General features: G+C 35.7%; 1 protein-coding gene across 1 annotated transcript; it reads left to right on the top strand.

Annotated features, from left to right (window-relative positions):
- The first annotated feature begins 4,190 nt into the window (after positions 1-4,190).
- On the top strand, positions 4,191-15,890 carry LOC107856284 (bifunctional purple acid phosphatase 26). Its single transcript, XM_016701270.2, has 10 exons — positions 4,191-4,589; positions 7,038-7,256; positions 7,714-7,914; positions 8,417-8,528; positions 9,186-9,412; positions 10,092-10,230; positions 11,382-11,602; positions 14,227-14,348; positions 14,463-14,624; positions 15,557-15,890. Exons 2-10 carry the CDS (start codon positions 7,092-7,094, stop codon positions 15,639-15,641), a joined length of 1,434 nt encoding a protein of 477 aa, XP_016556756.1. The 5' UTR covers positions 4,191-4,589; positions 7,038-7,091; the 3' UTR covers positions 15,642-15,890.

The raw sequence follows: 15,890 nt of genomic DNA, 5'->3' as shown, positions 1-15,890 counted from the left end.
AACCATGATGCTAGCATTTTACCTAGCATCGCTCCTTCATTTGTACAGGTTCATGAACAAATAATAACAAAGAAGGATGCAAGGAGAATTTCATATGAAAATGAGCTTGAAAGCCTAACAGAGTTCTTACCAAAGAATTCCAAACTTGAAAGGTGCAATGACAAGTTGATAAAAGAGTTAGATTCGAGGACGAATCCTCTTCAAGAAAGGAAGGATGATATAAGATCAATGAGTTCCACTTCTTTGGGATCGATGCTTCAAGGATCACATCTATGGATCCAAGATTTAGTTGTTTTAGGGGAACAAATACGTGTGTGGATGATAGCTTGGAGAGCGGGAGAAGCTACATTTGATGATGTCATCCACGGGAGCATTGAGCCACAACGTGTTTGGAAGATAGCATGGGCTTCGAGAGAGCATGGATGCCCATGACATTATTTTGGGCTTTGGGTCACTTTTGGGCCCAATAGCTTTTAGGTTCATTTTTGGGCCCATTGTGTAATAAAGACCCATGGCCTATAAATAGCTAGTTTTTCTTCATTTTAAGGGGAGATTTTAGATGACATATTTGTAGCATTTTTTGAGAGCCTCTTTCAAGGTGGAATCCTTGGGCAACGTGGAATCCTTGTGTTGATGATTTGCTTAGAAACGGAGATTGCTTGGGGGTTCTGGTTCCCTTGAGGTCACGTAAGAGATAGGTTTAGGTTGTGTGTGATATTAAAGGTCCAAAAGGGGAATAAGCTTTTGGATTGTTAATATTAAATCTTTATTGTCTATCTATCTATCTTTACTTTCTTGTAATCATTTGTCTATATCTAGTGTAATCCATTTGTGTTCTTGTCTTGTAACCGTGTGTTGTTGTTATTGCATCTTGTTCATCAAGTGTTGTTATTGTTTTTAGTGTGTTTTACTCTTGGTGTCATTTCCTTTCTTGTTCTTCTTGTGAATCTGAGAGAGGTCATCAAAGGGGGTCCTCAGTTCTTCAAATCGTTGACTATTTTGGTATATGTTTTTGTGTCTTTCTTGTCGATCTTGTATCATATGTAAAGGGAGGGTGAACCCTTTTTTTGTATCTCTAGGCTTTTTAGTGACTACCTTTTTTTGCTCTACTGCTCGGGGAGAATAGAATTTGATGAAATGATCTGGACTATCATATTTGTGACACAACTGGAATTTCTTTTCTTGAACTTTGAGAGCTCTCTTCTGAAAGTTTTTGCCTCTTTTGAACATGCGTTAGAACTTTCTAGTAACCAAGGTTAGATTAACTTCTTCATAATCAATAATCTAAGTAGCCTTAAGAGAAGTAGTCTTATACTTCCTTTTAGTTCCTATATCTTTTCTTGATTTTTCTTCAGTTAGGTTGTCAGATTTTCAATGAGCACATCCATGTCTAAGGTGTCTGTATCTCTAGCTACAGTAATTTCTTCTACCTTGCTTTCCCAAGATTCAACTAGTACGCTGAGAAGTTTCCTAGTAGGAATAAGTTCTTCTAGGGAGTAAATTTCATTAGGAATTGTAGTGAATCTTGTATGCATGTCTTGAATAGCTTTTATGTTATTTATCCTGAATAGTTCATATTGCCTATTCAGATTGTCTATCTTAGATTTTTTTTTTTTTACAACAAAAGTACTTTTATGAGCAGTTTGAAGAGTACCCGTATTTTTTTACACGTTGGAAGAGATTCTATTGTATTCATCAAGTCCAATTCCACAGATCAAAATATTTCTTGCTTTGACATTATTTGAATAACTACATTATCAGTATGATCTTAATCTTTTCTATCCTTGGAAATTTGTTCCTTTTCATCTGTAGAAGTTTTTTTGGGAATAGCAAAATCGTCCAATACAATATTTCACAAATCAACACTTTCATCAATGAGATGATCCATCATCATGTTTTTCTACCATCTAAAGTATTTTTCATTGAAGAGTGACTTCCTGAGTAGTTGGAGGAGCAACCATAAAATTCTTTTCAAGTATTAATCTTTAATGAAAAAATTGGCTCTGATATTAATTGAAGAAAGCTAGTGTCACGATCCAAAAATGGGGTCATGATGACACTTATCGCGGTCCATCCTTGATAAGTAAGCCAATCACCCCAAGTTGATAAAGAAAAATCAAAATCAAACAATAAACATAAATAAGATGAGACTTCTAGAATGAAGTTAGGCCAAATCATATACAAATGCGGAAGTTTGAACAAACATAATCATTCCAAAACCTGATATCACTAGTATAAAAGCATCTAATATAATATCTGGAACTAAAATATATAATCTGTCTCTGGAATATAAGTAAAGGCAACTAATAGATAGAGATGGTCTGTAGTCAACTTTCAAAGTCTAGAGTGGGCCAGTACCTCAAGATATCACCAATTTCACTACACGAGTCAATCTCCATAATCCATACTCGTGTTAGGATTTACACCTGAAGTAAAGAAAAATATGAGCACGTCACCTGCAAATAAAAAAGTTACCAAAGGTAGCTCACACCGTCTCTACTAGCAGTTATAATATAAATACTAACAATGAAATAACACAAATATATACGATAAATATACAGAAACTAAATAGAAAATGAGGGAAACTAAGTAAATCATGAAAGATGCATATGTACTGTAATGCAATGATGATGGAATGAATAGTGAAAGTCACCATCTGACTTTTGATATACACCTATTGGGCTCGTAACTCCCATGATAAAACCTATAGGGGTTTCACAATTCATATTCTATAACTCATATCTCAACCTCAAACAACTTCTCCGGCTTGTGTTCATAGAGAGATTTTTTAAAAATATCTAATTTTTTTAAAAACAATTTTTCTCAATGGTACCTGTATCCCATAAATGTATACGTATGGAATGAGGATGTAATGTTGAGAACCAAATCAGTATGAAGATATTGAATCCATTCAATACGTATATAAATGTGCACATAAATAAACTCAATATGTCGACAATTCAGGCTTATCAACTCTAATTAGGCACCATTGGAATAAATATGCATATAAGACATCATTAATATCACATCAATCCCTACCTCGGGCATCTCTATCATGAAAAAGGCAACCAATGCTCAAGACCTATAATAACAGTTTAAACCTCCATACGGACATTATATCTAGAATAAAGACAATTAAATGGATAAATAAGGTCAATGATGTCAAATAAAGCCCTTACACAGGCAACACGCAATATCAAATATCACAAGTCAACAACAGCGGGATATAAGCCCCCACTCGAATGCACAACAGTAATAATAATCACAAAATATCTATTCCATATTTATTTTCCCCAATCTATAACATGCTTTAGTTATTGATTAACTACCCAACTCAACCTGAAAGAAGTTAAGTCATAACCTACCTCAAAGCGATGAAATCCAAGCCTAAAATGCTTCAATACGGTGCTTCCCCCTTCCGAACAGCCTCGGAATCAACTACAATATTCAAATATAGCATTTACGTGTTAAAAGAAAGCTAACGATAGTCATATTACCCATATTTGAGTCGGTTGAAAACGAGTTCAAAAATAAAAGAGGTAAAATCAGAATTTTATTTTATAAATACATTTTTCAAGGTTAAAGAAATCTACAGTTGAAGACCCATGCGAAAACAAATTTAAAATGAGATTCAAATCGAAGTTAACCAGAAGTCTCCAGTTTAAGTCTTGAGTATGAAAACTTTTTGGTAGGAAGTGTTTTCTCCGAAGAGGCCCCACAAGGTGTAGATTTCAATATCAAATTAGTCACGCTCCTATGCGGACGGATACGAGACACCATGGACACCAAGAAAATATTTTAGTAAAAGTAGTCCAGCGTTCCAAGTATAGTTCATCTCTATCAAATACAATCCACAAATTTTGATATAATCTAATCAAGCATACACCATGATGTATATATCCCAAAACCAAATAAATTAACCTTCATTATTCAAAGCACACTATTTGAAAGAGAATAATTTGGAGAATAAGCAATTAAATACTTCGAGTAAAAATACGAAAAAAAATATTTTTCTCTTGATATTTTAAAGGATAAGTGTAAAAAATATATAATTTAATATATTAAATAAGTAAAAATAATCGGAAGAGTAATGATATTGTACGTGTGTGTAAACATGTTATGAAAATACAATCTAGTATTGAAATTTGTTTATCATATATATATGGATTGGATTAATCTTTGTAATGGTTAACCTTAATTCCCTCACTTTGAACAGAAAATTTAGGGGAAAGAATTATAGATAGATCTAAAAAAGATAAAAAAGTAAAAGATATTTCATTCAGTTGGACATAAGGGCCACACAACATTTGGATGGATTCACGAAATAGATCACCAATTACAGCTTGCCACGTAACCACAAAAATCCCTTCTGACATTTCTCCATTTTTAAGCCATTAAACTAACAACCCAAACACACTCAACCAACTGATACAGACACACTGTTCCCTTGTTAATTAAATTAATTCACATGTTATTTGTATTAATTCTACTATACTCAATTGAAAAAGTCATCTTTTTGATACACCCATTTCAAAAAGATTGCATTTTTAGTACAGAAATATCAAGATTTTGCTAGTTCAGCCTTCAAGGTACATTACCCTTCATCACTTTCTTGATGTTCTAATTGATCACATTTTGTTCGTATGAGTATGATTATTACTATTGTTTTTTTGTAAAAGATTGTAATTTGACTAGTTAAGAACTCTGAAAGGCTGTGTAAATTAGATATTTGTAGTCCGGCCCTTCCTCAGACCTGCACATAGCGGTGGCGTTCGTATACGGATTGCCTTTTTAAGAACACTGAATTTGATATTGAACTTTTTTTGATACTCCTATTTCAGAAAGATTGCATTTTAAGCTGATACAAAAATTATCAAGATTTTGCTGGTTCAGTACACCCATTTTGCTGATACAATACCCTTTATCTCTTTCTTGATGTTTTAATCACATTTCATGATGGTATGATTGCTTTTTATGAAAGATTGTAATTTGACAAGTAAAGAACTCCGAAAGGCTGTGTACGATAGATCCTTATAGTTTGGCCTTTCACCGGATCCTGTGCATAGTTGTAACATTAGTGCGCCGGGCTGACCTTTTAAGAACTCTGAATTTCATCCATTTTTTGTTAGGTGTGTGATAATTCTACTATACCCAATTCAAAAAGATTGCATTTTTAGTGTAGATGAAGGCATAATGCTCTGTTGATAGTACAACAACAACATCAACATACCCAGTGTATTTCCACAAAGTGTGGGGGGTCTGGGGAGGGTACTTGTATGCAGTCCATACAACTACCTCAGATGAAGTAGAGAGACTGTTTCTGATAAACCCCTAGCTCTGCTGATAGTACAAAAATAAGACTTGTTAGTTCACTCCCTTGTGGTTTAGCCCCTTGATCACTTTCTTGATGTTCTAATAACATTAGTTCATATTAGTGTGATTCTTTTTATGAAAGATTGTATTTTGATGGAGTTAAGAACTGTATATAATTTCAATAGGAATGAATTTCATACATTTGCCTTCTAGGTTTATGATGATTCTAGTATACCCAATTCAAAAAGATTGCATTTGATATAGATAATTGATATGATCTTCATGTTGCTTGTTTGTTCCCATATTTTAACAACTATATATAATTTCAATAGGAGTAAAGTTCATACATTTTTTATTAGGTTTGTGATGATTCTAGACTTTTAGTACACCCAATACAAAAAGATCGCATTTTGATGTAGATAATTGTATGATCACAGCTTGTTTTGGGACATAGCCAAAGTTAGGATTTGAACTTGATGGGTTCTAAATTCCAATATAGAGATATCAGGTTTTCGTAACTAGGTTCTGAATTTACTTTTCTTGTACATATTTAGAGGATTTCTTGATGCAGATACACAGTGTGATCCATGATTTTCACTAATGGGGTTCGAAAAATAAAAATGTAGTGCTTGGGATTTGAACTTGGAACCTCAAAGTGAATTTTGAATTCCCCAAATCACTGAGTCACTAAGTGCAACTTTTTGCCACGGTGGTTTGGGAGAACACCCTCACCCCCTCCTAGATCCGCTCCCGTAGATATAGGGCTTGGACTAAAACTACTGACTCCGTAGGTAACCTTCTAACTCCGCCCCTAGCTTACTGAGGCATAGTTGTTGATTATGTTTAACTGTGAGGTAGAGAGGTTGTTTCCGATAAACCCTCAGCTCAAGTAAAACATTACAAACAACAACATACCTAGTGAAATTCCACCAGTGGGGTCTGGGGAGGGTAGAGTGTTCGCAGACCTTACCACTACCTCGTGGAGGTAGAGAGGCTGTTTTCGAGAGATCCTCGGCTCAAGTGCAACAAATCCAAGTAAAAGAAGAAGAAAGCAGTGAAGAACGTGTATCAATTAATAACAAAAGCTATGCCTAGCCTACAAGAAAGGAACAATAACAACAATAAAATAATGTGATAATCGAAACACAATGGACAACCCACGATGATTGATATCAGAAGAGAGAACTACACAAATATGTCTAGTACTATAACAAACACCAACAAGCCTAAGCCGTCGAAAAGAAAGACTACACTTCACTACGTACTAACATTCTACCCTACTATGTGACTTCCACACCTTCCTATCTAAAGTCATGTCTTCGGTAATATGAAGTTGTGGCATGTCCTATCAAATTACCTCTCCCCAATATTTTTGTGGCATTTATTAGGATATTTCTCAGAATGTAGTTGTAATGTTTACATTTACTTCTTCTGTGCTATTTCATCTTTTTCCATTTATCTTCCAATTTACTTGTTTCAAGGAGAAGGGGTAAGAGATGAGGAAAAAAACATTGTTTTTAAGGATGGAAGATCTTTTAATTTTATGTAAGTACTATTTCTACAAAAGAGATCTTCTGCTTTATTGTAGTTTGATGAGTTAGGTGATAAATATTCAAAAAGGGAATCTATTTTGGGGATGGAATCAGATTGTATATTCTCATAAATAAGTAGTTATCTTATGTCATTAACCTTCTGATCACTGTGTTGATTCTTCTTGGATGCAGTCAATTCTCTCTGGTTGATCAGTGCTTATCTTGAAAGTTAGCGGAGAGGAGGCAATGTTGCTTCATCTCTTCTTCTTGTTATCTCTCTTTTTGACATTTATAGACAATGGTACTGCTGGTAAAACAAGTGCATTCGTTCGAACTCAGTTCCCGTCTGTGGATATTCCCCTTGAAAATGAAGTGCTTGCAGTTCCAAAGGGTTATAACGCTCCACAGCAAGTAAGTTTGCAGTCTTAAGACTTCCTTTTTTGTTGGGTCAGTCAAAGCTTTCTTAATAGGTGACTTGTTCCGCTGCAGTCCTTTCTTAGTTAATTCTTGTTCGATGCTTTAAATCCAAGTCTTACTTCAATGCATTCAATCTTCCGATTTGTAAAGTTCTCTACAACCACTTTCTGGAGAGAGGTGAAAATTGTGATATTAGTGAACAGTATAATATTGCAACAAATATTAGTAGAACGTTCTTGTCATGCTCATCTGTTTCGCAGAACATGAGAAGCTCGAATTCCCCATTTTGTTTTCTCTGACGAATTTCAATTCCATGGTTGCTTTGTGATAAGTTAGACGTTTTGCTCGTATTTGTTCTTTTCTGTTTCAAAATCCAAGCTAACATAGCTTTTGAGATGACAATGGGTTTATCTGGCCTCTAAAGTGCTAATGACTTCCGTCATTTTTCTAGGTGCATATTTCACAGGGTGACTATAACGGGAAAGCTGTCATAATCACATGGGTAACTGCTGATGCACCAGGGTCTAGCCAAGTGCGATATGGCTTATCTAAAGGGAAATATGATTTTACTGCTGAGGGGACTCTAACAAACTACACATTCTACAAGTACAAGTCCGGTTACATACACCAGTGCCTTGTATCCGGCCTTCAGGTAGTCAAGACTAATATTTTGTTATCCTTTTCAATTTTATAAAAAAATGAAAGAGTCATCATTTTGGTCTTGTCAGCTATGGGCTTAGATGCATCATACAGGTGCATTTTAATGTAGTGTATAGCTGAGAATTCTCATATATTTTTCCAGACCAAATAAGTACTGCTTAGTTTTCTGTTTGTGGGAGGACAATATTTTATCTTGCAGTAAAATTAGTAAGCCTAATCTCTGGTATTTCATCTTGCGGTAAAATTAGTAAGCCTAACCTCTCTTCTTAGTTCATATTAGATGATTTCCTCTGTTTCATTTCCATGTTTGGTAAGCTTAATTACTTGCTACATATTTTCCATCTTCCGCCCCAGAGCACTAGTAATTAACAGGCACATGGAAGTTCCTTAATAATATTTTTGCATGGCTTTAATGGCATACGGATGTGTTAAATGTTCCCCCCTCCCCCTTTTCTCAATCTGTTTGACACGATCTGTTTTACCTTCTGTTTTAGTATGACACAAAGTACTACTATGAAATTGGAAAAGGAGATTCTGCTCGGAACTTTTGGTTTGAAACACCTCCAGAAGTTGATCCAGATGCTTCTTACAAATTTGGCATCATAGGTAAATAGTTTAAATTTCTATTTGATAAGTTGGCCAAGTAAATTTACATCTTGACCGATGACACTGTATCATAAAGTATTAGTAATTTTTTTCTAACATATTGTATGTGAGTCCGTTTGAATTGGCTGACTGAAAATAACTGATAAGCTTTAAGCGCTAAAAAGTATATAAATGCTGAAACTAATTTTACAAATAAGCAGTTACTTGTTTGGATAGAAGTATTGAAACCATTAATAAACCTAAAAAAATGTTGATGAACTGTTTTGTTAATGGCTGAAGTACCCCTAATATTCTTACAAAAGATAATAAATTTGAAAATATTTATGTAAAGAAAAGGAAGAACCACAAATACAGAGTGAAGAATAAGTTAGGAGTTTTGTTTTGAGAAATTCTTTTTGAGAATTAGAAAAGAAAATTAAGGATAGAATAGTAAAATACTTGGTCAAACAAAAATTGCTTATAAGCTGAAAATGCATAAGTTGGGGATGACCAGCTTATGACTTTGGCTAAATTTCGCTTATAAGCACTTCCGTGTTTACCAGACGTGTAGATAAGCTAAAGAGTGCTTATAGGCCACTTTAATCAACTTATAAGCTTAGCCAACCATCTTCATTATCCTGTCAGGATTCTTATAGATTCTTCCAACATCCTTTGCAGGTGATCTTGGTCAGACATATAATTCTCTTTCAACTCTTCAGCATTATATGCAAAGTGGAGCGAAGAGTGTCTTGTTTGTTGGAGATCTCTCTTATGCCGACAGATATCAGTATAATGATGTTGGAGTCCGTTGGGATACATTTGGCCGCCTCATTGAACAAAGTACAGCATACCAGCCATGGATTTGGTCCGCTGGGAATCATGAGATAGAGTACTTCCCATATATGGTAATGTATTGTAATACAGCTAACAACCTTGCATATGTTCGCAAAATTTTTTGGGTTTCTTTATAATGTCAGTGAAGTGGCTACATCCAAAATCTCTGACTACATATGTAAATGTGAATAAAATGAAAGAAACCTTGATAAAAAAAGAATTTTACCTTGATATCATCTTTTATTATCAAGGTCACTGAACCTAGTAAATTTGTAACATTGTTGCTGGATAGGTTCCTACAGTAGGGCATGTTTTGTTCTCATTGTTACCACTGCTGTCTAATTAGAAAATGAGATTTAAATCATTTTTTTCCATGAGGTCTGTACATATCGAAACATTCCAGTAGTCACAAGCACTCTATTCACTTGAACTAAAATAAACTAAAGATGTTCTGTGCTTATGCAGAACAATAGCATTCTTTTACAATCTTAGATAAGCCCGGGGCCATGATGGCTAGATTTGCCCAAGCATGGACCCTAATTCTACATGTAGCAAAATCTCCATATTTATCTCCAACTCAGACCTATGATGTGATGTCTTTTAGAGCAATGACTTAAAAATGTACTTAATGTAAATAAACTAAAACTCCTCCAGTGAGTCATATAAAAATTTCTTCCACGCCAACGATCTTCGCACTATGTTCATTTGAAATATTTTGATGCCATTGACTATATTTTTCATTATGGACAGGGGGAAGTATTTCCATTCAGATCATTTCTATCAAGATACCCCACACCTTATCGAGCTTCAAAAAGCAGTAATCCCCTTTGGTATGCCATCAGAAGGGCATCTGCTCACATAATTGTCCTATCAAGCTATTCCCCATTTGGTATGTAATTGTTACCTCTCATGCTTGTTTCTTTTTCTTTATTCTGATACCTTCCCGATAAACACAAATTTGGGTTGCTATAAGAATTTAGGGAGTTTTAGCGTAGCGCAATGAGGTTTCTAGACACTATGTTGATGATCTTGATCTAAAAAATCTACTAGCTTTTGCTAAAATTTGAGTGAATTGGAGATTAATAGAGTCAGGGATATTTACGTGTTCGTTTTAGCATGTGCTAGATAAAGGGTATCTAGGTTGAATTTGTTGTTTTGTTGGTCGGCTGACGAAAAGGCAAATGCTATTTGGAGGAAAGACATGATTTTCATCTTGATGAAGTGTAGAACGGGGTTTTCTTACCATTGAACTGGAAACAATCCAAATTGTAGTCAGTGTCCATTATTTGATTGAGCACAACGTTATCTGCTAGTCATGTTAAACAGACGCCTAACAACAAATAGAAACGACCACAAACTAAGATCAGGATTCTCCAATGTACAGATTTTCTAATTTTAGAAGACTTAAAGAAATTCTAATGAGTAAGATGCTGCACAGTAGACCTACTAATAACACTTGTTAAATCACGTTCTTGTGATTTGAAATGATATTTGTCATAAAAAAGGGGGGCTTAAAATTTGCTTTTTTGGGGGGGACTTTGCAGTTAATTAGCCCTCTAATATACAATGTTGACAATATTCACTGATGAACTTCTTAAATGAAATGCCAAACACCATATATTCAACTAAGTACATGCATTTGTAAGTGAAAATTCTTAAATTCATGCTCACTAGCTTTCGCATTGCAGTGTTGCTAGAAGATCTGTTGGCTTCTGTTTGCTAGTTGTGTTCTGAATTGCTAATTTTTTGTTCCTTTACTGCCGAACCAAGTCCATATGAAGGAAGAAGTTTTCCTGTAATTACTTGGTGCATTTGTCTGGGGAAACTTCTTTCTTTTTTGTTCCACTTACAGGTCTCTTCAAGTTTAGAAGAGTAGTTTCTCACGGTTTTTATAAAAAGCAAAGCACAATCTTGAGGGCCTTGTTTTGAATTTTATCGAAACCCGAAGTTCTGCTTTTACTATACTTATAAGCATCATTTTCCATAATAGTTGCTCTTTTTGATTGAATAGCTACTTATTCGCCACCTTTTGCTATGCAGTAAAATATACACCTCAATGGCATTGGCTGAAACATGAACTTAAAAAGGTGAACAGAGAGAAAACTCCTTGGCTTATAGTCCTTATGCATGTTCCTCTCTACAACAGTAATGAGGCTCATTTCATGGAAGGGGAAAGCATGAGAGCTGCCTACGAAAGATGGTTTGTCAAATACAGAGTTGACATCATCTTTGCTGGCCACGTCCATGCTTATGAAAGATCAGTAAGTTGTGTTATCTCATCATACTTGTCGTCACTGCTTGTCTCTCAAAGAAAATATCGCATTTTGATATATATCAAATCAGGTAGCATTTGTATGTTTATTTAGCTGTTTGGTCATACATCTAAATCAACTCTCAGAAGAAAAAAAAATAGAACTCAGCTAGAGCTAACAAAGATCAATAGGAAGCTAGGAATATATAAACAAAGTTCAATCCACAATGCATTAGACTCCCTCTATTCCATATTAAGTGAATTGTTGGGGCTTTTTTCGTAGTTCAAAATAAGTAAAATTTTCAAAGTTCAAGAGAATTGTTGGGACCTAAGTTGCTCGGACTCGGGTGCGGGTGTCCGATACGGGTACGGATCTAGAGGTCGGATCCTTCACGGTCTCAATTTAAAGATTCGGGGATATGGATCTAGAAATGGATACGGGTGCGGGGATTCGGCAAAAAATAATTTAAATATCTAAAAATAGAGTTATAAAACATAAATTTTGAGATATTATGTGGAAATCTTAAGGAGAATATTTTTCAAGAAGAAAATCCTGAAAGGAGATAAAAAGAAAAGCAATAATATAGAAACTTCTATAGACAAGGCATTCCATTTTCTTTAATTTCACCTTAACTTTTATTTTGATTATAGAATTTCATAAATTTGTCCGAACTTTCCCAGTCGATTTTGGTAAAAGTACCCAAAATCGGTTGACCATATCGGGTAGGGATCCCACACCCACATCCATGTCGTGTCGACACGGGTGCGGCACCGAAAGTGAAGAGTCCGAGTAACTTAGGTTGGGACTCCTTTCCATATTTACCCTTACTTTTAATGAGGTTCTTAACTATACATTTTTTAGGAGAATAGTTTGAGAATAATCAAATGGTAATAGTGGAAAGTGACTTTTGATTATGTTCTTAAATATTTTTCTTAAGGGGTGTGTCATACCCCAAAAATTCACTTAATATGGACTAGAGGGAGTATCTTTGGGTAAATTGCGGTCCTCTCCACATAACAGTATCAACCAAAGACTAAAGCACCTTGGTAGGCAAGTAGAAATACGTAACACAATAGCAGAAATAGAGAGTTTAGGCACTATATAAACAGTGCTAATTTAGCCCCAGAAAGAATGCTTTCTATATATGTAATATTCCCTCCATTTCAATTTGTTTGTCAGGCTTTAACTTGGCACATGGTTTAAGAAAGTAACGAATAACTTTTGAATCTTGTTGTCTTAAATTAAAGATATGTAGAATGTACCAAAATGTTCTTTAATCTTATAGTCTTAAACATATCATGTGAAAAGTTGAAACTAAAGAGTTGCCAAAATAAAGGAAAAAGACATTCTTTTTACAATAACATATCCTGTGAAATCCTGCAAGTGGGTTCTGGTGAGGTTAGAGTGTACGCAGACCTTACCACTACCTCATGGAGGTAGAGGCTGTTTTCGAAAGACCCTCGACTCATGTGCAATAAATTCAGGTACAAAGAAGAAGAAAATAGTGAAGGAAACATAACTAACAAGAGAAGCAGTGCAAAGCCTACAAGAAAGGAACAAGAACAAGAACAAAATAATGCGATAACCAAAACACAATAAACAACCGACGATGATAGGTATCAAAAGAAAGAACTACAAGAATATGACTAGTACGACGAAAAACACTGTCAAGCCTAAACCCTCGAAAAAGCAAAGGCAACAATCTGTTACCTACTAACCTTCTATCCTAATATGTGTCCTCCTTACCCTCCTAAGGTCATGTCCTCGGTAACCTGGAGCTGCTCCATTTCCTGTCTAATCACCTTCTAATACTTCTTCGGCCCATATCTACCTCTCCTTGTACCTGCTATATCCAACCTCTCGCACCTCCTTATTGGGTGTCTGCGCATCTCCTATTCACATGTCCAAACCATCTCAGTCTCGCTTTCCTTATCTTGTCCACTACGGAGACTACTTCCACCATATTCAGAATATCCTCATTCCTAATCTTATCACTCCTGGTATGCCACGCATCTACCTCAGCATCCTCCTTTCGCAACATGCATCTTCTGAACGGGAGTTCTTGACTGGCTAGCACTCCGCCCATATAACAAAGTCGGTCTAACCACTACCCTATGAAACCTACCTTTTAAGTTTCGGTGGTACCTTCTTATTACACAAGATACCAGAGGCAAGCCTCCACTTCATCCATGCCACACCGATATGATGTGTGACATCATCACTAATATCCCCACTTCCTTGGATTACTTGAAACTATCTCTCTTTGAGATAGACTGCATGCCGAACCTCACTTCCACGGCTGCCTCATGCACTGCCTCAACCTGAACCCTTTTGATGCTAGAGTTTTGTCTCCATACCTCCAAATAGGAAAGTAAGCCAAACAATTGAAATGGAGTGAGTAATACACTAAGACGTATCAAGTTTGTTTCCAAACTGATATATTCCTGGATGGCCTAGCATGTTACTCAAAACATTGAGCCTAACTTGCAATAATGTGAAGGCTATCAGGATATAGGCTAGAGAGGCATAAATGCTATATTTTCTTTTTTTCTGTCTTCTCTAGTTTCCCTTTCAACTCTATTTGTATCACTTAATACCTAACGTTAACTTCCAAATATTTTAATACTTTTCAGTATCGGATATCCAATATACACTACAACGTCTCGGGTGGTGATGCTTATCCCGTGCCAGATAAAACAGCTCCTATTTACATAACTGTTGGTGATGGAGGAAATTCAGAAGGTCTTGCTTCAAGGTAAGTTAAGCCTGATGCGCTCTTGCTGATTTATGTGATCCACCATATCTGAAGTTAACTAATATAACTTTCTATTTGCTGTTGAACGATATTGTCATTTGCCTTTCTATGCAGATTTAGAGATCCTCAGCCAGAATATTCTGCTTTCCGTGAAGCCAGTTATGGTCATTCGACTCTAGAGATCAAGAATAGAACACATGCATTCTACCACTGGAACCGAAATGATGATGGAAATAAAGTTACAACTGACTCATTCACATTGCACAACCAGTATTGGTCAGTAATCCCTTTCTAGTGTTTCAATTACATTCTTTTCATCTCTCCCATTCTATTTTCTTTATTGACTGTCCCATTTCATTATTACTTGATAGCATTGTTTCTCCCTTAGTATTAGCAGTTTTCGTGTAGTTCCCCATCCTGTGATTTATGTGGCTACCGATTGTGTCATGTGTTTTGGTTGTCGCATTACTTTGATGTCGTTACTGTTTCCGTTTCCTTTATTCAATGTGATGCTTGCTCTAGTACTTGTTATATTTATTTCTTTTCTTCTGTATGTTCTTTGAGCCAGGAGCCTTCCGGAAACAAACTTTCTACCTACGTGAGGTAGGAGTAGGTTTGCGTACACTCTTGACTCTACCCTTCCCAGACCTCACCTTGTGGGACTACACTGGGTATGTTTGTGGTGTTTCTTCTATATTTCCAATCAAGAAAATCATTCTCAATGCTGAAAGTTGCTTTTGTTGACATCCGATTTTCTTTTTCTTTTTTTTTTTTTCCCTATTTGCAATACATTAACTTTCCATTAGAGTTTTACTCTCACAAGTGAAATAGTCATCTTTTACTGATATCTCTTGAGTAGATTTTTCAATGGTTGCACTTGCCACTATTTGTCTTAGTTCTAATGTAACTCTTACAACCATTTCATTACTTCTAATACAAGTTGGTTTATGATCATTCTTATATAATGGTGGTGTCTGGAACATCTTGCCGTCACCATGATCTCCCCATCACCACGCTTATAGGTTAACTCTTTCCACCAAGGCTTAGCAGTTGAGGATACATCACCTAGCTTTTTGCTTCTGCCGACTTGAACCCTGATCCCCTATAGTTGTCAACTGCTTCATTGACCGTTAAGCCACACTCTTGAGTGCTACAAAGTAGTAAATGATTTCCGTTTTCAAGAGCTAATAAGTGGCAGTGTTATGCAGGGGAAGTGGGGGCCGCAGGAGAAAGTTGAACAAGAATCATCTACACACACTCATTTTGGATAGGCCCTCCACTGCATTGTTCTGAGACATAGTTTCTCAAGCATGTTCTTGAACTATGGGGTAATTTTATGCCATCATCCTACTATGCAATTTGAAAAATCTGTCTACTCTAGTTGGAGAGTGGATCCAGCTACTTCACTACTAGCTATTTCCCAGTGTATTGGACATGTAAAATAATAGTTCGTGTTGTTTATGGCAGCATTGTGACATTATGGAAGTATTAAGCTCTTGTAAATTTTAAATAGCTATATGTGAGTTTTTCATTGTTGTGTTA

Source organism: Capsicum annuum, chromosome 7 (assembly GCF_002878395.1).
Source record: "Capsicum annuum cultivar UCD-10X-F1 chromosome 7, UCD10Xv1.1, whole genome shotgun sequence".
In the NCBI taxonomy this organism is placed as follows: domain Eukaryota; kingdom Viridiplantae; phylum Streptophyta; class Magnoliopsida; order Solanales; family Solanaceae; genus Capsicum; species Capsicum annuum.
This window is presented reverse-complemented; position numbering and strand designations above follow the sequence as displayed.